Below are 22,733 nucleotides of genomic sequence, written 5' to 3'. Positions count from 1 at the left end.
AAAATGCATTATGCAGTAACTTAATATTACTCTGAGAGAGTGTGTGTGTGTGACAGTGATTTATGTGCATACGTGTCAGTCACTCTTTTTTCAGTCTATGGTCCGTCAGCGTGGCATCGCTCGTCAAGTTCGTAGAGAGCTTATTCAGTCCATTTTAAATTCTGATTTTGGCCGCCTCTCAAATGGGTTAAACCATAGATATATTACCTATGAAGTTCAAGTAAATGCGCTAGAAATCTGCGCTCATTCAAGGATGTGCATTTATTGCATGACGGAGAAAGCGCCGACACCTGCAGGATTTCATCTGATGGTACATAAGCATATTATAATCTATCTGTTCCGTGAGAGCAGAACGAACAAGCCTTTATAGACGTTTTTAAATCTGAAAACTCCAAAAAGCAATGAAATTGTCAGACATCCATTAGTGCATGTTCACAGAGGAAAACAACTGAAATACAGCGCTGGTTGTTCTCTCGAACGATACTCGACAACAACGGAATCCTAAGCCGTGGGCGAAGTAACTTAATGGGTGTATTAAATTGTATGAAATAATCCCGAAAAAAAGCACAAACACGGCAGAGATGGCAAGTTCAGCAGCTAACACTTGCTGAGGTGAAGTGACGGCTAGTAACAGCAGACAAACGGCTAGCATTGACATCAGCGGCAATCCACCTGTCACTCAAGTGGCCACACCCTTGCAGAACTTTAAATATTAATCAACTAAACGGAAGAGTTCTAAAAAAATTCACCCCCCTCACAGTTGTCATGAAGGGCAAAATTAGCTGTATAGACCAAAGCCATATACAGACACCAGGCTGTAAACATGTTTTTTTCTGCTGTAAAGTTGGTAATTTTAACATGGGGGAGATACAGATTTGACTCACTTTTGACACCAGCCTCAAGCGGCCAGTCAACGAATTGCAGTTTAACTCACTTCCGTGTTGGTTTCAAGAGAGAGACGGCGAGGTTGCCGCTTGCTCCAGACCCATAACTCCACCTTGGCCTGTCGAGCAGTTGGCTCTGCCTTGACTCCTCGCTCAAACTTTAAACTACTTCAAACTACTTTAAACTTCTTCAAACATTCTGTTTTTTTTTTTTTTTTTCTAAACTCATAAACTCGTACACTTATAAACTCATGAATTCATACACTTATGAATTCTTAAACTCATAAATGAATAAACTCTTATGCCTGGTTCAGATTACACGATTTTGGCACGATCCGTTTGACGTAGGGTGTCGTGGGGATTCGTAAACGACAACGGGCGTCGGGACGCAAGATTCGATCGATTCATCTCGTATAGTGTGTCATAATGGGTGACAACCCTAGCAACCGCCTAGCAACACCATATCAACCACCCAGAACACCCTAGCAACCACCCAAAATACCTTAGCAACCGCCTAGCAACCGCCTAGAACACCATAGCAACCACCCAGAACACCATAGCAACCATCTAGCAACACCATAGCAACCACCAAAAACACACTAGCAACCACCCAAAATACCTTAGCAACCGCCTAGCAACCGCCCAGAACACCATAGCAACCGCCTAGTAACACTATCAAACATAAAACTACTTCAAACTATACATTAAACTTCTAACTACTTTAAACTACTTTAAACTAATTTAAACTTCAAACTAATTTAGACTTCAACTACTTTAAACTTCTACTACTTTCTGGTCTAAACTTTCTCGACAAACTTTTGAATCTAGTTTTTTGTTGTTATTAAGGTAGTTTGGGAGGGTTTTCACTAATTTAGTTGTTTCCTGTTTTTTTCAGTTAGTTTCTTTGGTTATTCATTGTCTTATTATTTGCACCTGATGTTCGTTTGGTTAATTAATTATGTTATTTGTCAGTTCTCACAGTGTGTACAGCATTTGTTCTGTTTCTAATGTTTTGAGTATTTTGAGTTCTGTTAAAAATACACTGCTGCGAATATATCCATTCCCTCACCTTTATTGAAACTGTTCGTAACATAAATAGCCCTTTGTTATATATATATATATTATTTTTTTATTTATTTTTTTATATATAAAATAAATAAATAAAGCAAATTTTGCCTTAATTTCCCCTATGTATACTAGAAATGACACAGTGCTTTTCTTCATTTGAGAAAATTAGAGGAATTTCTCTTTTCACCCTCCAGGCTGTATTATGCAGTAAAGGTTGAGTGTAAAAAAAAAAGGGTTAAAAGGCCTGCCACAAGAACAAATATAAATCAATAAATTCTGTGAAATTTTATGTAAGAAGTATTGACCCTGCTTTGTTAAATATGTTTTGGCACAATCATGGATTTGAATTTTGAGGATTTTTGTTGCCCAGCTCTTGCCAATTAATTAAAAAGAAGACCTTAACTAACCCACATTCTATAATTGAGAATCCTCTCATTCCGTTCCAATGTACTCGAAGGGTATCAAAGGGTCTTATGCACTTCAGGCTCTTACTTTTCACAGAGACTAGAGAAGACTCCTGATCAGGTCAAATTTGTAGCAGTGATAAGACACAGACGTTGAAAATCTGAACTAATTTAAAGACTTGGAAGAAGTTTTATGAACTGCCTAACCTGTCTTGCCCAGTTTAGCACTCTCCATTTTAGAGACTGTGTGTTCACAATGACATTTTCACAGTGTTTGTACAAACTCACACATGGATATCCCCTTCACAAAGGACTCATAGGTTGGCGTTGGCAATGTTCTCTCCTGACTTTGGTTCTTCATATTGATTGTATCTGCTGAATTAGCATTTCACCTCACATTTTCCTCCACAGAGTGTATGATTGCCAATACCTCTCACTTGTTCTAAAAACAAACTGAAGTAGCGATACAAATCAGCTACTCAAATTAATGAGCACATTTGCATTATGTAAATAGTTCAGATGTTGATTGCCTTCTGTTTTATGGAAAGGTATGCAAGAGAGATTCTCTGTCGTACTATTGAATCAGAAAGGAATTTATCCGTGTAGGCTATGTCTGTTATAAAGACTGGAATAATGATGCTTAAAATGCAGCCTTGTCATCACAGTAATAAATTACATTTAACGCATTAAGATAAAAAAAAAAAAAAAAACCCTAATCCTACTAATTTTAAATATGACTGTTTTTACTGTATTTTAAAAAAGAAAACAAATGCAGCCTTGGTAAGCATAAAATACTTTTCAAAAACATATATTTTGTAATAATTTTCCAAACTTTTGACAGTGTTACAGAACACAGACTCAGAAACAGGGAACTGCAATCACAGGTTCTTTATTCGGCAGCACGGAGCATAATGGTGGAAAACAGGTGAGTGAACTCAAAGTCCTTTTTTAGGCAAGTCGTGCCACTCGGCCGCCATCTTGGCAACGCCTCCGGGCAGCTATTTTGGACTAACAAGACCAGGCTCCTATCTAAATGAATGGGCAGAGAGTCAGAACTGCACTTTCACTGGTCACTGGGACATAAAAACTGCATGTATAGAAACAGCAGTAAAATATGATAAAAATCGCTGAAAAAGTTTGATGACTTTGCCCCAAAATAAGGTTTAAAACGCCTTTTTCCCCACAGGTTATACTTTTAATACGCATGCGCAAGGGTTCACGACACCAACTTCATTTACGTCTCCATCCAGAATGCCGGTGTTGTGCCAAGCACTTAAACAAATGCTCAATGTCATTTGTTTTATCAGTGTACAGTACAATATTTTGAATTATAATTTTTTTGTGTCTTGTTCTTCTTGTGTCTCACTTTTTCTTTGCTTTGTCTACCCCTGATATGGACAGAATTTTTTGTAATCTCATTGTATGTGTTATGTGTTCTGTAAAATAAAATTATTTTTTAAAAACCCTTGAAGAAATGCTGTGCTTATTGACGTTAAGGATACAGTCAGCATATAACCAGAGACAATTTATATAACGTTACCATCTATATTTACACAATGCACACATACACTGCATATCAAATATGCCGCCTTTTCAAACAGTAACGTATTTTGGCAGACAAAAATAACGTTAGCATCAAGACAGAGATTTGTACATTTCTAAAGTTACTCCATAACTTTAAAGTAAAATATAAGTACATGCCACGTTTATGTGCCTTCTATGGGTGCCATAACAGAGTGGGATGTGGGCGATCCTTTTTCTCCTTCCCAAAGGAGAATAAAAGGTAACGTCTTAAATATTTTAACCGTTAGACTCCCGGTAACGTTAGCTTGCTTACTATTGACATCTGATCTTGCACACACCACAACTCGCTGTCACCAAATTGTCTCCGCTGTCGCAAGACGATAGGCTTAAATGTTTCCCGGCTTGACTGTTAAAAGCAGATGATTGGCTTTCCAGCGGGAGGGGCGGGACATGTGCATACAACTGCCATCTTTGCCGTTACGGGTTTTCCTTATATAGTTGTATTGAGGATTGAGGAAGTGCCATGTCTCTTATATAAATTGTCTCTGGTGAACTGGACAATGAGAGTTATCATTAACTTGAGATGGATGGTAATGGAAAGTATTTGTCTTTTTGTATTTGGTGCAGGAGATAGTGGATGACATACAGGATAGCTGATGGAAGCATGGGATGGGATGGTAGGTGAGAACACCAGGAAACACAAATGGATGAGACGCTGGAGAAACTCGGGTGATGAATGACATAGGGGAATAATTGCTGGAGTATAACATTAATAAATCGCACGATTGAGGTAGGTAGTCCAAACGATATCTATGAACGAGACCAGACCTTGAACTGGTGAGAGGTGTGTGCATAGTGAGCTGGAGTTAAATGGCTTTTTGGAGTTAAAAACTTAAATTACATCAAATCATAACTGAGAAGTTACAACATTTTTATATTCTAATAAATAGAAATATTTATTGTGGATGAAATGCTTTTGAACACTTTTCCTGTGGCATGCTGTGTTTTAATGTTTTAACTACAGAGAGGATTGCTTACCATGATAATAGCAGATTGTCTGAGAAAATATTTGCGTGCAAATAATGCACAATAAGGCCTATCTGTTTCCATTAAAAACATAAATCAATTAAAAATATTTGGCCAGTGGAAAAGTTTGAGAAAAACTTTCTCTGAAATATATTTTACACTATTTGTTTCATTTATTCAAAAACAAGGAAAGGCTAGGCTACTAAATGATTTTTAGCAATCTAATGTGACGCACATCCGTATCTCATATTTTCCTAATGTCTTGTACCATTAAACATGGTATCAGGCGGATGAATATGCATATGCAAATGATATGCAGATGAGGATATGCATAGTAAAACTAGGCGTTGTAAGCTCCATATATAGTTATTTTGGGTAGGAAACACGGTGGAGACGCATGTGCGCACAATCTTCCACTGACTGGGATTTATGAAGGGAATTTAGCACAGGTTCTGGCATACACATGGTTTTATAAGTCTGAATATTTTTTGGTGTATTACATTTTTGGCTTTTGGGCGCACGTACACTTTTAGTAAGGGGTCCGAAAACCAGTCAGTATCTGGTGTGGCCACCATTTGCCTCACGCAGTGCAACACATCTCCTTCGCATAGAGTTGATCAGGTTGTTGATTGTGGCCTGTTGGTCCTCTCCTCTTCAATGGATGTGCGAAGGTGATCCAGAGCATCCCAAACATGCTCAACGGGTGACATGTCCAGTGAGTATGCTGGCCATGCAAGAACTGGGATGTTTTCAGCTTCCAGGAATTGTGTACAGATCCTTGCAACATGGGGCCGTGCATTATCATGCTGCAACATGAGGTGATGGTCGTGTATGAATGGCACAACAATGGGCCTCAGGATCTCGTCATGGTATCTCTGTGCATTCAAAATGCCATCAATAAAATGCACCTGTGTTCCTTGTCCATAACATACGCCTGCCCATAACATAACCCCACCGCCACCATGGGCCACGCAATCCACAACGTTGACATCAGCAAACCGCTCACCCACACGATGCCATACACGCTGTCTGCCATCTGCCCTGTACAGTGAAAACTGGGATTCATCCATGCAGAGAACACCTCTCCAAAGTGCCAGACGCCATCGAATGTGAGCATTTGCCCACTCAAGTCGGTTACGACGACGAACTGCAGTCAGGTCGAGACCCTGATGAGGATGCCGAGCATGCAGATGAGACTGAGACTGTTTCTGACAGTTTGTGCAGAAATTCTTTGGTTATGCAAACCGATTGTTGCAGCAGCTGTCCGGGTGGCTGGTCTCAGACAATCTTTGAGGTAAAGATGCTGGATGTGGAGGTCCTGGGCTGGTGTGGTTGCATGTGGTCTGCGGTTGTGAGGCCGGTTGGATGTACTGCCAAATTCTCTGAAACGCCTTTGGAGACGGCTTATGGTAGAGAAATGAACATTCAATTCACTGGCAACAGCTCTGGTGGACATTCCTGCAGTCAGCATGCCAATTGCACACTCCCTCAAAACTTGCGACATCTGTGGCATTGTACTGTGTGATAAAACTGCACATTTTAGAGTGGCCTTTTATTGTGGCCAGCCTAAGGCATACCTGTACAATAATCATGCTGTCTAATCTGCATCTTGATATGCCACACCTGTGAGGTGGATGGATTATCTCGGCAAAGGAGAAGTGCTCACTAAGACAGATTTGTGAACAATATTTGAGAGAAATAGGCCTTTTGTGTACATAGAAAAAGTCTTAGATCTTTGAGTTCAGCTCATGAAAAATGGGGGCAAAAACAACAGTGTTCAGTGTAGTTATAGCAAGGTCAAGGTCAGCTCAGGAGGTATAATCTATGTAAACCAGGTTGGTAAATTCATCAAACCAACCCAAATAATTTGTGCTTAATCTGTTTGCTGTAGACCATAGTCTTTAATTAATCCCTCTCCAAGAACATCCACACCTTCATACATGATTTGACTCACTCCTGATCGCTCTTCAAACATTACACTGAACCGGTCAAACTGACCTGGCAGTTTTAATGAATGGATAAATGTTTAATTTACTAAATTTTTTCACAAGGAGGCAGGATGCATTTTGCGAGATATAAATGAGAGAAGGCTGAGAAAAACGGACTGATCTGAGATCAGTATAATAGGGGCACAGCCTCTGGTGCTCTAGAAACATAGCATGGCAGAGTCAAGTTTCTATAGGTAACTTGAGAATGTGACAGTTTCAGCTGTAGGAGTAGGAGTTTATAAATAGCATGTGTGCACTTGGTGTCAAAACAATACTACATAATGTGGAATGCTTCTTACAACAATTTATTTTATTACAGTCAGGTTATGTATTTATTGATAATTATTAAGAGAAACATCTTAAACAAGACAACAACTCTGCTTTGTTATTTTAAAGATGGCTACTGAATCCTAATGTAGACTATATGGATTCTGAAGCCATTTGTTTAACAAAACTATTTGACATACTATAATAAAAAGCATGGATAATAGTCAGTTAAAATAGTCCCTTGCTGAAAAAAATGGATATGAGCCATGTAATGCATGTTCTAAAGGAGGCATACTGACAATTTTTTATTGCAAACTAACATTGTTATACATATAACATAATATAACTGAGTGACAGCAGTATGACATCAGCTAGTGGTTTATGTTGTAATACACTGGAAACAGCCCATGTTATTTCCAGCTTTAGATACATTCACTTAGCTGCCATGACTGGTCCATAGCATACTCTTTCTGTTAAAGTTTTCAGGTTTCAGGCTATTTCCAATAAATTGCAATAGCAATATCTGTATCTGTTTTGCAAAGCTCTGTGTATATCCATATTCTTTTGAGTGGCCATACACTGTAGTGCCCCTGGAACAGACAAAAGTTAATTGCTACTCTTGACATCATTTGTTGTCAATGGACTGCAGAGAGGAATATGGACAGATGGTCAAGTGCAGGACAGTCCCTGTTAAGTGTTTCAGGATGGCCAACATGGACAACATTTGCTAATTAATTTTAGGCAAGATTCCCAGAGATCATTATATGATCCATCTATTCTTGTATGTTGTTGGATTGATATTAGCACATAACTGGAATATTCTTTCTAAAACAAAACTAGGCCAACAATATTAGTCCAAACTACATATATATTTGAACATTGCAATCTCCACACAGCATATTGTGTTGTTTTTATTATTGTTTTTATTACTATAACTTCCTCGTAACACCCTGCAATTTTGTACCTGCTTATTTTTGCACATATGAATACTCTATTTCTACTATATTTTATGTACTATTTATTTAATGCCCACTTGAATCTTGAATATGATATTCCTATTTTTTTTTTTTTAAACCAGCAGTTTCAGCAACATGCTAATGAAAAAAACGTTTTATTCCTTTATTTCACTAATCAAGTTTGAGCCCCCAAATCTCCACTTGCTCATCTTATTCAAAGGGGAAAACATTGTTTTCTGTTTTCCATATTAGTTGACATTAATGTTTTTTTGCTCTGTGACTCACATCTGCCTTAACCTCCCATCAGTTCCCCTCATTTGTCTCTCCTGTTCATTTTTCCTACTGTACCAACACAAAACTTTAAATTTGATTAACATGAGTCACTACCTGATATGTAACTCCCATACAGTGTTTGTTGTAATCTTTGTATTTGACTAATGGATGAGGCTATGTCACTTCTGACCTTTACACGCAAATACCCATTAGCAACAAAGACTGATGTGTCAAGCAGAGAGTGTTATAAAAAGTTTACCTTAAAGGTCAATTATTCATGTTTCTCACAAGTGTCGAATATGCATGGTATAACAAACAGAACACCAAACTGTGGCAAAGAACAACAGTATATCTCATTCCAGAGGAGTTTATCTAAAAATAGAACTGAGTATAACTGCACAGTCTAGCATGTCTCAGACTGACAGCACAGTTTTTCAACATGATGGAATGCTGTAGATTAAATCTATGCTGTTTGTTTATCCAAAGACTGATGGCCTTGTAATCATTTAGGGCTATGTCAATATCACACATCATGTCAGTGTAATGTTTATGTTTACCAGTATTGATAAGCAGCCAATAAAAAGAAGCTTGAAGGACGTATAATAGCCCACACTATGGGAACAATCTACTGTGTGGTTCCAGAGAAAGAAGTGTAAATGACATGCAAGTGTTAAAAAAAAAAAAAAAAATACAAATGAATGTATTATTAACAAATTAACACTCATGTTTTGTGAATATATATTCCATGTTATCATAAAATGGTCAAATTAACTGACATAAAAACATTATATATATATATATATATATATATATATATATATATATATATATATATATATATATATATGTGTGTGTGTGTGTGTGTGAAGACTTCAGATGCAAAAACATCTATGCCATCTGAAATTTTCTTCTAAAATGACCATTTTTATCAAGCTCGTACATTTAGGCTCAGTAATTTCACTTTCATGACAATTATTAGGTAATTTTTATTGCCATTAAAGTGAAATAACTGAACATAAACATACAAGCTTGATAAAAATGATCATTCTAGAAGAAAATTTCAGATGGCACTTAGAGGCTTTTGCTTCTGAAGTCTCCATGTATATACTGTGGTACTTTATTTGGTGGACTTTTATATATAATAAGTTAGAGAAGATTTTCATTGTTTTAATGAGTTTTTTTTTCTTTATTACGACATTTACACACTTTTTTTACTTTATGTCCTCCAAATATATAAAAAATAATTTTACTTTTAATTTATTCATAGAAGAGGTGCATTCAAGTCATTTTATGATTGAATTGCATTTATATTGCATTTTAGTGATAAATAAATGGAAAAGTAAATATCAAATAAAAAATGTGCTGCTCACCCAGTAGTTTCCCCAGGTATATAATATGTAGTAATAGAAAAAGAAAATGTGGGTGATTTAATAGTCCTGCCCTACAATAAAGACTTTTTTTAAATAAAAAATCGATGCCAGTGCCTGGACGTGGAATTATATCTCTTTTATGCGATAGGATCCACCTATAATTGTTAAAGAATATGTGAAAATGTCTTACACACATTAGAATTTTCACCACAAAACAATGGTTTTAAGCCAGTTATTTATATATTTTGCTGTAGTGTGTCAGTAGGAAATATCAGTTTACATTTCCAAACATTCCTTTTGCCACACCATGTTATCCTCTTTTTAAAATTTGCACCCTGTTGACTTCAATGGGGCAAGTTTTAAACCTGCTTTTAGCCTCTTAACATCCTTGATGTGTCATTACAAGTGCCCAGCCATGTGAGTGATTCCTTCAGAGTCAACACGCGGTGAATCTGACTGCAGTAGATGTGAAAGATATGAATAAAAATGATGTTTATTCAGCCAGCGCACATACCTGTATTTACTTACTGTTTTCGGTTGAAGTCCACAGTAGTCAACAGGGTGCAAATTTTAAAAAGAGGATAACATGGTGTAGGCAACACCGATTTTTGTCGTTGTTCTCTGTACTGACAGCACTCCAAATGTACAAAAAAATGGTTGGGCACTTTTTCCGCTCGGAGTTACTTTATTTTTCAACTGCAAAAACGCGAGGCGCAGCAGGCGCGCGTAAACAGTGCGCAGAGCACTCACTGCCATAGGAAATCAATTGAAAATAGGCACCTCTCACTGCAAAAAGCGCGTCAGGTGTGATCAGGGCCTTAGACTGCCATTTCAAAATACAGCCCTCCTGTAGTACAGGGAAAGAACACAATGCACCCCTTTGGATGTGCATTCTCATTCTGTCCATGAAGAGCACACCTTGTCTGGCTGGGCATTTGATGTGACTGTGACACAACAGGCAGTCGGTACAATAGACAATGGACTACTTTCTGCTACACCCAATTAGATCTGGATTCCATAGCCTCATTAGCTGCCCCATGCTGGAGGAAACCCCACTCCCCAAACATGCCTCTGCTCCTAACGAAGCTCTCTCACTTTATATTGCTCTTCCAATTACCTTGTGAAATGTGGATGGAGTGCAGGCCTGGGGTGTGTATCTAGGTGTCTGCTTCTGGGATGACCAAAATAAAACATATTTTGTTGATCCTGGAACAACATTCCTGTCTGGAAATTGTATCCTAACCTATAAACCTAACCCTACCCATAAGTTATCCCTAAAATCAGAGGGAAATGATAGGTGCATGTATAGCACTGATGTAGAAGCAACTAACCCTGGTTGTAAGCCTAAACTTGACTGTAAACTGTCCTTTAAATCTGAGCTTGATTTTCTAAAAAGCATCCTGTTTGCTTCAATAGAAGCAAGGAGACTGACCTTTTGCACAAATTTGATTAATATTGCACAGATTTTATTTGATTAATGACAATGACATTTTAGATTAGTTTTCTTTTTTTCTTTTCTTTTCTTTTCTTTTCTTTTCTTTTCTTTTCTTTTCTTTTCTTTTCTTTTCTTTTCTTTTCAGTGTCGCATGGTCTCATCGGCTCTTCAGCTCCACCTTGGTCTCCACCTCCGTCTGTCGTCCCCCTGGTTAAACCTCCATTATAGCTTCTTCCTTCAACTCCGCTGTGGGCCTTTGTCTTGGCAGTGGTCTTGGTCCCTGCCTGGCTCCTTCTGCATTCCTCTCCTCTCTGGCCCCTCCCACTGTCATCGCCTCCCTGGTTTCTATTGCATTTCAAGTTTCCTCTAATGTGTCTCATTAGTTTCTGATTTATCCCGCAACTGTTTCTGTTCTGATTAACTGTTAACTTTCCTGTCATATAAAAAGAGCATCTGTCACGTTTGGTTGCAATTATGCACATGACGCCCGGAGATTCAGAGAAATAAACAGTCTTTAATAATAAATCCAGAGAGAAACTCAGGAGAACACAACCATGTAAAACCATAAATAATACTGGAAAAAGAACTAGGGCTAAATGCACAGGGAGAGTTATTTAATGAGCATTGAAAAAAACAAAAACAAAACAAAACAAAAAAACATCTAATTGACAAGTATGCCGAGTAGTAGTTGTTATAGCTGGAGATATTAAGCCATTTTAATGATGTTAATTCCCAGTCTTACACTTTACTCAAGGTTTCATAAAAAGAAAAACTGCCAAATCACTATACAAACCATGTAGGAATAAACAATATGACCTGCTGATTATAAAATTTTATTTCAAGTTAGTCAATGTGACCAGGTCAGCTGTTGTATTGTCACAGGTAGGCTACTTCACACTTCTTATCTATGTGTTTATTTTTTACTTGTTTATTTGCTTTTTATTTGAGAAGAGCATTTGTATAAAGAAAGTAATAATAAATATAAATAATTTTAATGCCAAGGATTCAAATAAGATGATCCCCTTGTGAGGGAACCCCTTCTTAAAATATCAAGGCAGCCATACATTTTTATGTCCTAATAGCCTACTCATTATTCTGAAAATAGTGATATCATAAATACAACATCTTTTTCAAATAAATAAATACATAATAATAATAATAATAATAATATGCATTTTTCTTTTTCTTTTTTTTTTACTTTTAATATACGTTTTGTATTTTTTTCTCTTTAAAGACAATTCTATGTAAGCGCTTCCATGTGCGCTTTGAAAAACTACATTTCCCATAAACCTTTGCAACAAGAATGGCGAGTTAAAAAGTTGCCCTGAGTTGTTATTACTCGAAAGTGGATCTTATAAAGAGAAAGGGACAAGATATAAATACATATTTATATATATATATATATATATATATGTTTTTTTTTTATCAAAACACATACATTTGACTTTCAAATATACCGAGTAAGATTTGAACTGAAGTTCTTCTGAATTTTGAGGTGATGTTGGGGTTTTTTTTTTTTTGTTTTTTTTAATTGTGTAACTTCGATTGTCCAGCAGTTTTCGTGTCTGTGTCTCTCCTGGGTCCTGGTTTCGTGTGTCCACACAGTTGAGCAAACGTAGAGATTAAAACATGTCTTATAAACCAGTAACACACGTGCTTTTTGATATGGACGGATTATTATTAGGTGGGTGAGAATCTTGTTAAAAAAAGATTGTTTTAACTAAATTAGCGCTTGTCTTTTTGTTTGCATTCAACAAAATCAGAAAGACAGTACGTATTCATCGAGTATGTTTCTAATAGTTTAAACGATTTTTTTATATTTATGTAATCAAAATGACCCTTTTAATGTCAGTAGCACATTTATAATAGTCGACTTACACATTTGATTTGGCAGGTTACCACTCTGAAGCAAAGGATAGCCTAGTAATACTCATTAGTTTCTTCATTATAATAAGTCAATACTCAATAATAATGTATTGCCCTTTTGTACCGTTCCATCAACTTGCTCTGCACTATTGCATGTTTTTATTTGTACTGTATCTCTTGCAGATACAGAGAGGTTGTACTCTGTGTCATACCAGGAGGTCTGTGACAGGTTCAATAAGCAGTATACATGGGAAGTGAAGTCCTCTGTGATGGGGAACAAGGCTTTGGAGGCTGCTAGGATCATAAGAGACAAAATTGAACTCCCCATAACCCCCGAAGAGCTCCTGGAGGAGACTAGAAAAATTCAGGAGCGATTATTCCCCACAGCCTCTCTGTTGCCAGGTAATTTTTATGTAAGATTGGAACTAGAAGTTGATTTTGAAACAAAAGGTGATAGATAGATGCATCATCTATTTTAGAGCATATTTTCCTCAAAGTCACTTAGAATCAAAGAAGCTGGTTCAAGGTCAGGCCACACGGCTTGGTTATTAATTTTGGGGTGTGTTCATACTTGTAGTTCGATTCTCTTTCTCCAAAAAAGAAAATGATAGCCTACACTTAGTCCTGGTTCACACTGTCATTTTTAATACCGAACCTAAAGATACAAAAAAAAAAAAAAAAAACGGCTTTTATGTTGTATTGTGTGACGGTACTTACCAAAGATGCCTTTGGTCTGTTTTTCGTTCATATTTCAGTCGAACCGCACCAGAGTTTGTTGTTTGGTGTGAATCAGGGTTCGGATGGCAGCTTTCACACTTATTCAAATGAACCACACCAACAGAGCAACCACAGTTTGTTCTTATCTAACCAATCCTGCCAAGTGTGAACGTGCCATAAATGACAATTTTCTGATGTTTTTTCAGGTGTAGCAAAGATTGTCAATCATCTACACAAGCATGGCATTCCTATTGCTGTTGGCACGAGCTCAGCAGGTCTGACCTTTGAGATGAAGACTAGCCGTCATAAAGAGTTCTTCAGCCTCTTCAGTCACATTGTCCTTGGAGATGATCCTGAAGTAAAAAATGGCAAGCCACACCCTGACATTTTTGTGGTGTGTGCCAAGAGATTCTCTCCCCCTGCCAACCCTGAACAGGTAGGGGTGAAACTACACTGATTCTATTCTATTCTATTCTATTCTATTCTATTCTATTCTATTCTATTCTATTCTATTCTATTCTATTCTATTCTATTCTTGTTTGTTGGCTGTCAACTCTTTTTGACAGTATATAATCAAGTACAAACAGTAGCGGCTATTGAAAAGGTAATTCCTTAGCAAGAGTGGATTTGTACATGAAGAGCATACCTAAACAGTTTGCTGGCATTCTGAAGTATGATGATATGCGTAATTAAAGGCTCAGGCTTCCCAACTATAGAACATATTTTCTGCCAATATTAAAATGAAAAGGCAAATGTGAAAAAGAAACTGCAAATACAGTTTTTACAAAGATTTGTATTAATGCTCGCGCAATAATAGTGACACAATTCAAATTAAAATGTATTGTTTAGTTTTTATTTTATTTCACAGTTATCGGTTTCATTTTCATTTTTATTTTCAAAGTCAACCTGAATGCAAATTATACAGTCATGGTCAAAATTGATGGCACCCCTGGTAAATATGATAAAAAATGGCTGTAAAAAATAAATCTGGATTGTTTATCCTTTTGATCTTTCCTTCAAAAAATTCGCAAAAATCTAACCTTTCATTTAAGTAAAAGAATTGAAATTGAAATTGGTAAATCACATTATGAAATAAATGTTTTTCTCCAAAACACGCTGGCCATAATTGTTGGCACCCCTAGAATTTTTTATGAGAAAAATATATCTGAAGTATATTCCCATTAATATTTACATTTTTAAGCACACCAGGGTGACTAGGAACATGAAAATGTCCAGCTATGACTTCTTGTTTTACAGGAGTTTAAATATGAGGAAACACAAAGGCCAAATTCCCTTAATCATTCATCACAATGAGTAAAACCAAAGAATATAGTTCTGATGTGCAGCAAAAGAATGTTGAGCTTCACAAAATAGAAAGTGGCTGTAAGAAAATATCTAAAGAATTGAAAATCCCCATTTTGACCATCAGGGCAATAATTAAGAAGTTCCAATCAACTAAAGATGTAACGAATCTGCCAGGAAGAGGACGTGTGTCTATACTGTCTTAATGGACAGTGAGGAGGATAGTTTGAGTGGCCAAAGACTCTCCAAGGATCACAGATGGAGAATTGCAGGGATTAGTTGAGTCTTGGGGGTCAGAAAGCCTAAAGAAAATGATCAAACAACCCCTACATCACCACATGTTGTTTGGGAGGGTTTCAAGAAAAATCCTCCTCGCTCCTCCAAAAATAAACTCCAGCATATTCAGTTGTCAGACACGACTGGATCTTCAAAAGGGACCTGATTCTGTGGTCAGATGAAACAAAAAAAAAGGGCTTTTTGGCAGCAAACCCACCAGATGTGTTTGGTGCAAACAGGGATAAAAAGTACCCCATGCCTACGGTTAAATATACTGCTGAATCTTATATGTTGTGGGCCTATTTATTTGCTGGAGGTCCTGGGCATCTTGTTCAGATACATGGTATTATGGATTCTAGCAAATATCAACAGATAAAAAATCAAAACCTGACGGCCTCTGCTAGAAATCTTATAATGGGCCGTGGTTGGATCTTCCTTCAGGACAACGATCCAAAACAAACATCAAAATCAACACCAAAATGGGTCACTGAGCACAAAATGAAGCTTCTGTCATGCCCGTCCCAGTACCCTAAACTGAACACTATAGAAAATGAGTGGGCTGAACTGAAGAGAAGAAGCACCAACATGAACTTGTGAATCTGAAGGATCTGGAGAGATTCTGTGGAGGAATGGTCTCTGATCTCTTGTCAGTTATTCTCCAAACACATTAGGCATTATAGGAGAAGACTCAGATCTGGTATCTTGGCAAAAGGAGATTGCAAAAAGTATTTAATAACAGGGTGCCAACAATTATGGCCAGCGTGTTTTGGAGAAAAACATTTATTTTATAGTGTGATTTACCCCCCACTTTCAATTATTTTACTTCAATGAAAGGTTAGATTTTTGTGAATTTTTTGAATGAAAGATCAAAAGGATAAACGATCCAGATTTATTTTTTACAGCCATTTTTTATCATATTTACCAGGGGTGCCATCAATTTTGACCACCACTGTAGTGGGCGAACACCACAAGCCAGACTGTCCAAGCGTCAAACCCATCAGCCTGAGTCACGGGCATCTTCAGTTGCCAGAGAAACTGTTCAGCGTAAGTAGGCCATGTCACTAACTTAGACTTAGACCACAATCGATAAGGTTCATTCATTTATTAGCCTATTTTGTGATGTTAACCCCTTGACCCCTTTTCTTTGATGACACAGTTACATTATTTGAAACAGATACTATGCATTACTGTTCAAAAGTTTGGGGTCAGTAAGATTTTCTTTTTGAAAGAAATGAATACCTTTATTAAGCAAGGACACATTAAAATTGTTTAAAAGTGACACTAAAGACATTTATGATGTTACAAAAGATTTATCTTTCAAATAAATGCTGTTCTTTTGAAATGTATAATCATCAAATATTCCTTTAAAATGTATCAAGTAGGGCTGGACCCGAATATTCGAATATTCAAATAATCGTTCGGTGGGTTGGTATTCGATTTGAAAATTTGACATTCGAATATTGTTTTTTTTTTTTTTTTTTTTTTTGCACACCTGGGATCCCCCGTGAAACGGTTCTCATTCGCGCTTGAATAAGGCACACTGGCTGCGTGGCGTGTCCGTTATTATTTCGGCTCCCATGTTAACAGGTTGGAGTTTGCACACTGCCTGTGTGAAACAGGCGTGGCTCGAGCCACATGGAAAACGCGTGCATGCTAGAAATAGAACCGACGCCTAAGTGCTCCAACAATGGTGAGTGTTCTCTGGCTAGAGCGCAGAATAGCGGAGTTTGTGAAGTGCATGCCTGAGCTTGTGTTTTGGGTTAAGCTGCGTTGCTTTGACATTGTGGAAAATAGAATAATAGAAACAAAATTTATTAGCCTTTTTACCATTATTATCAATCTAAATTAATCTCGTTTTTAATTTAACTTAATTTCGGTTTTCTTTATTTAAATTTTGTTTTTCTTTATTTAAATTTCGTTTTTTCTTTATTTAAATTTCGTTTTTCTTTATTTAAATTTCGTTTTGTCTTTTATTTAAATTTCGTTTTTTCTTTATTTAAATTTCGTTTTTTTTTTTTTTTTTAAATCTACCCTTTACTGTATCAGTGATTTGTTAGTCAGAAAATTATTAGACTATTCGGACCAGCCCTAGTATCAAGGTATCAAGCCGAATTAATATTACCACTTGACCAATCACATTAGGGGGCAAGTAAATATACACATAATATAATATATTTAAAATGAATTAGTAAACTAGTCAAATTTGTTGACCTTTGTTTGACATCGCCCCAAGCGGTGAACTTAAACTTAAACTTATTTCCTCTGTTTAGATTTGCAGTTGTTTAAAATAAGTGGATAATGCTCCTTCCTTCATCTTTTAATTTGTCCTGCAAGTCAGCAACTAATTCCATATAAGATTTTTAAGTTTAAACTCAACTGTGAGATGAGAGAATAAGCAAACCATTGAACCTCCATTTTTTTCTTTTCTTGGTGAGACGTGCACATATGACCTAAAATCGAAATCTTGAGTAATTGAACATTGTACCTCGATTACGATTAATGAACAATTTTTTTTTTTTGTTGTGTTTTTTGCTGTTTTTTTTTTTTTTTTTTTGCCCTCATAGTTCATTGACAGGGTTTGTACTGTAAATATGCACAGCTATTAAAGGTGGGATATTCTTTCTAATGAAAGAGTGCATTACTTATATTTGTGATTTTAAAATAATTGAAGGAAACAAACTTTGTTGTTGGCTTGCGAAAACCTGAAACCTGAAACCTTGAACTGGGCCTCGAACTCAGGTCGCCTTGTGCAGAGCTACTGCAAATGTCATAGCGCTGCCCACAGTGCTATTGCCCCGACAGAACAGCTCATTTTCAGCAGTTATTTTGTCTATGGGTCATAACATTTCTTGATTTCTGCTCAGATACAGATAAATTAGCACAATACAGTACATTTATTTGAATGCATTAATGAGAGAGCGATTGTCTGTTTGAATTAGTCATACCATCTGTCTGTCTATTAGTTGTAGTTACTTCAAAAGTAGAAAAATATATACCGGTACTTTAACTGTTGAGTTTCTAAGCTACCTTAGTGATAAATTAGTCAAGTCACATACAGTGCTTTTTACAATACAGATTGTTTCAAAGCAGCTTTACAGAGAGTTCAATTACATGACAGCGTTGACAATGAGTTTCTGCGCTCCTGATTGTTTCTCTGTGCGTGATCTTCACGTGATGTGCTACTGTCTGTATGAATGTGCGTTTGCCACACTAGTTCAATTTAATGATACACATCCAATCTAAATCGCTTGACTGTTCAAACTGGCAAGCCTCAAAACACATACAACTGACAAACTTTAGTGTGGACGCAAGCGAAAGTGATCTGGCTTTAGGGCTCGCTTGCTGTCTGTATGTGTGTAGCAGCGCATAAGAATGGCGATTAATTTACCTGTACAATTACCTGTTGAAAACATGCAATTACCTTAGCAATACAGAGCATCCAGATTATATAAACAAAGATAACTGCTCCTTAATCTATCCGTGTGCCTGCAAACTGCCCTTGATGTGCGAGCTACTGTGAGATGACTTTGTGTTTGAGTTCTCCTCCATATTGCTTCCATGCCACTGACCTGTCACATGATGGAGTCACATGAACGCGGTAGTATGTTTTTAAGGGGAAAGTATAAAAAAAAAAAACGAAATAACTGACATGGAACAATTACATCAGTTAGAGGTTCTGCATTTCGTTTTCGATTACTTTTCGATTAATCGTTCAGTCCGACATTTATACCAAAGTGCTGGGAATTTGTGAACTACGAACCCGAATGTTTGAGTTCTCTATGTCTTACATTCCTTGTAGATGGTAGTATTAAAATGCAAATGATAGTGTCATTAAATCATTCGGAAATCTGTATAATGAACAGTTTAAAGCCACTTGTCTGTTTGTGGCAAGCTGTTCATTTTTGTTCTTTATTTACCTCACATGACACTTGCTGACAAAGTCTAGGAAATAATAAACCACAAATGGGGATTAACTAGATGCATGTTTAATTTTATTCTGCCATGAAACCCCTCCCTTTAAAATGGTACAAATAAGCTTTGAAATGTGCCAGGATGAAGATACAGGACTATTAATTAACTTGTTTCTTTTGTCCTTGAGGGACTGATATTTGCCCCTTCAGGAAAGAGTTTTTTATTTTTATTTTGTTCTTGGATCAACTTCCTCCTGCACTATAAAGCCCTTAATAAGAGAGTGAATGAGGACCTGAGCTCAAAATGGAAAACACAGAGGGCGTACTAGAAGACCATCTGCCTGTTTATGTATGCTGCTGAAGTATTCAGTATATGTTTTTCTCTGTGATGTTTTTTATAAAAACACAAAAGGACCATTTTTTTTAATACAAAATTTGGACAACTATTCAGCAATTTAGACAGCTTTAATGTGAGTCTCAATTCTCATATCACTTCACCACCCCAACTACCAATCCTCACAAAATATTAAACACTACAGAAAGTGAAGGGGCAATAACATAAACATCAAAAGTAATTGTTATCAAAAACTTTTTTTGGTTTTAAATCACATTTTGTAACATTGTTGTTCTTGTGGATCTGGTTGGTTTGGTTCAAGGCTTTTTGTTGTTTGGTTTGGATTCTTTATTGAATAACTTAAAAAAATACATGTATCGAAAAATACATAGCTACACCATTATTTTACTTGTTTTAATTGTTAGGGGTATAATGATTAATTTGTTGTTGATGCATTGATGAAAAACGTACTCGGTTATAGGGCTGGGCGATATGGCCAAAAAATCATATCTCTGTATTTTTTGGTTGAATGGCGATATACAATATATATCTCGGTACTTTCTAGGTTTTTCTGTTTGGATAAAGAAAATCTGTATTTATTTAAAAAATCATGCCCAATGATATCATACAAACAATGTTGATATTGAAGGATATGGAAACAAATAATGAATGTAATGTAGGCTATGCAATATATTATGTGCACAAAGGTGGTTAAAATCACATTACATTCTAACATTGTAACATTACAATCTAAAAACAAAAATAATGCTTTTGTTTTTAAATTGATTAAAGGCTAAACTAAAAAATGGAAAAAAACAAAACAAAAGCACTAACTAATTATATTATCCTGCATTTGATTACCCCATTATAAATGGTCACTTTCATAAAATATTTGTATGTTTACAATTCCACATATGGCACATTTATTGTCTCTAACAACAAATATTTTAGCAATATGTATATTTTAGTCAGAATTATTGTGCTACTATTCTATTGTGCTCCGCCTTTTTGAAAAAAAAAAATCGTCAAAAAGCGGCGGCGCTCATTCACAGAAGCTTGAATTTTAGCGGAGATTCACTTGCAGAAGGCTCGTCCTCTCCTGACAGTGAAATGGACATATTTGTTTGACTCTCTAACATTTACATACAGTGCCCTCCACAATTAATGGCACCCCTGGTAAATATGATCAAAACTGGCTGTAAAAAATAAATCTGCATTGTTTATCCTTTTGATCTTTCATTCAAAAAATTTGCAAAATTCTAACCTTTCATTTAAGTAAAAGAATTGAATGTGGGGGGGGGGGGGGGGGATCACATTATGAAATAAATGTTTTTCTCCAAAACACGTTGGCCACAATTATTGGCACCCTTTTATTAAATACTTTTTGCAATCTCCTTTTGACAAGATAACAGCTCTGAGTCTTCTCCTATAATGCCTGATGAGTTTGGAGAACACCTGACAAAAGATCAGAGACCATTCCTCCATACAGAATCTCTCCAGATCCTTCAGATTCCCAGATCCATGTTTGTGCTTCTTCTCTTCAGTTCAGCCCACTCATCAGATCAGGGGACTGGGACGGTCATGGCAGAAGCTTCATTTTGTGCTCCGCAACAAATTTTTGTGTTGATTTTGATGTTTGTTTTGGATCGTTGCCCTGATGGAAGATCCAACCACGGCCCATTATAAGATTTCTAGCAGAAGGCATCAGGTTTTGATTTTTTATCTGTTGATATTTGATAGAATCCACGATGCCATGTATCTGAATAAGAAGTCCAGGACCTCCAGCAGAAAAATATGCCCACAACATTAAAGATCCAACGGTATATTAAATTGTACACATGGGGTACTTTTTATCCTTGTGTTCACCAAACCCATCTAGTGTGTTTGCTGCCAAAAAGCTATTTTTTTAGTCTCATCTGACCACAGAACCCTGTGCCGCTTGAAGTTCCAGTCGTGTCTGACAATTAAATTTGCTGGAGTTTGTTTCTGGAGGAGCGAGGAGGATTTTTCTTGAAACCCTCCCAAACAACATGTGGGGATGTAGGGTTTTTTTTTTTTTTTTTTTTTTTTTTGGCTTTCTGACCCCAAGACTCAACTAATCTCTGCAATTCTCCATCTGTGATCCTTGAAGAGTCTTTGGCCACTCAAACTTTCATCCTCGCCGTGCATTAAGACAGTATAGACACACGTCCTCTTCCTGGCAGATTCGTAACATCTTTAGTTGATTGGAACTTCTTAATTATTGCCCTGATGGTCAAAATGGGGATTTTCAATTCTTTAGCTATTGTCTTACAGCCACTTTCTATTTTGTGATGGTCAACAATCTTTTGCTACGCATCAGAACTATCCACCTTTTTCTGCTCAGTCTAAACAATGCGTGCTGCCATGACGACGACTCCGGTTTCCTACTTCCGTTCGTAGCGCTTGACCTGTACTAGCAGCGAGAGAATGAGTCCAAGCTCCTCGTGTGCTGTTGTTATTTGTTTTAACAATTCAAAGAAGATTTCAAACTTTTTAGAAACTGAGTGTTTCGAGCATAAGACAATGCCCATGTCCGGTTCCGTATCAGATACATTCAATAAAGTAAACGTTTAGAGTGGTTAGCGTTAAAATTGAACTTCTCTCGCTACTAGTACAGGTCAAGCGCTACGCACCGGAAGTAGGGAACCGGAGTCGTCGTTATGGCAGCGCCCATTGTTTAGAGAAGAATAAGGTGGATATTCTGTGGTTTTACTCATTGTGATGGATGATTAAGCGGATTTGGCCTTTGTGTTTCCTCATATTTAAACTCCTGTGAAACACGAAGTCATAGCTGGACAGTTTCATGTTCCTAGTCACCCTGGTGTACTAAAAAAGGTAAATATTAATGGGAATATACTTCAGAGATATTTTACTCATAAAAAAATTCTAGGGGTGCCAATAATTGTGGCCAACGTGTTTTGGAGAAAAACATTTATTTCATAATGTGATTTACCCCCACTTTGAATTCTTTTACTTCAATGAAAGGTTAGAATTTGGCACATTTTTTGAATGAAAGATCAAAAGGATAAATGATGCAGATTTATTTTTTACAGCCAGTTTTGATCATATTTACCAGGGGTGCCATTAATTGTGGAGGGCACTGTACCTGTG

General features: G+C 36.7%; 1 protein-coding gene across 1 annotated transcript in view; it reads left to right on the top strand.

The window, feature by feature from the left end:
• The first annotated feature begins 12,752 nt into the window (after positions 1-12,752).
• Positions 12,753-22,733, top strand: part of pudp (pseudouridine 5'-phosphatase) — a 50,657-nt gene continuing 40,676 nt past the window's right edge. Inside the window, exons 1-3 of the mRNA XM_079852612.1 lie at positions 12,753-12,879; positions 13,245-13,463; positions 13,985-14,214. Of these exons, the coding sequence (XP_079708738.1) occupies positions 12,825-12,879; positions 13,245-13,463; positions 13,985-14,214 (504 nt within the window). The 5' untranslated portion in view covers positions 12,753-12,824. The remainder of the gene's footprint in view (positions 12,880-13,244; positions 13,464-13,984; positions 14,215-22,733) is intronic.

Source organism: Squalius cephalus (genome assembly GCF_949319135.1).
Source record: "Squalius cephalus genome assembly, chromosome: 2".
In the NCBI taxonomy this organism is placed as follows: Eukaryota; Metazoa; Chordata; class Actinopteri; order Cypriniformes; family Leuciscidae; genus Squalius; species Squalius cephalus.
Note: the sequence above shows the minus strand (reverse complement) of the source record. Positions and strands in the feature narration are given on the sequence as shown.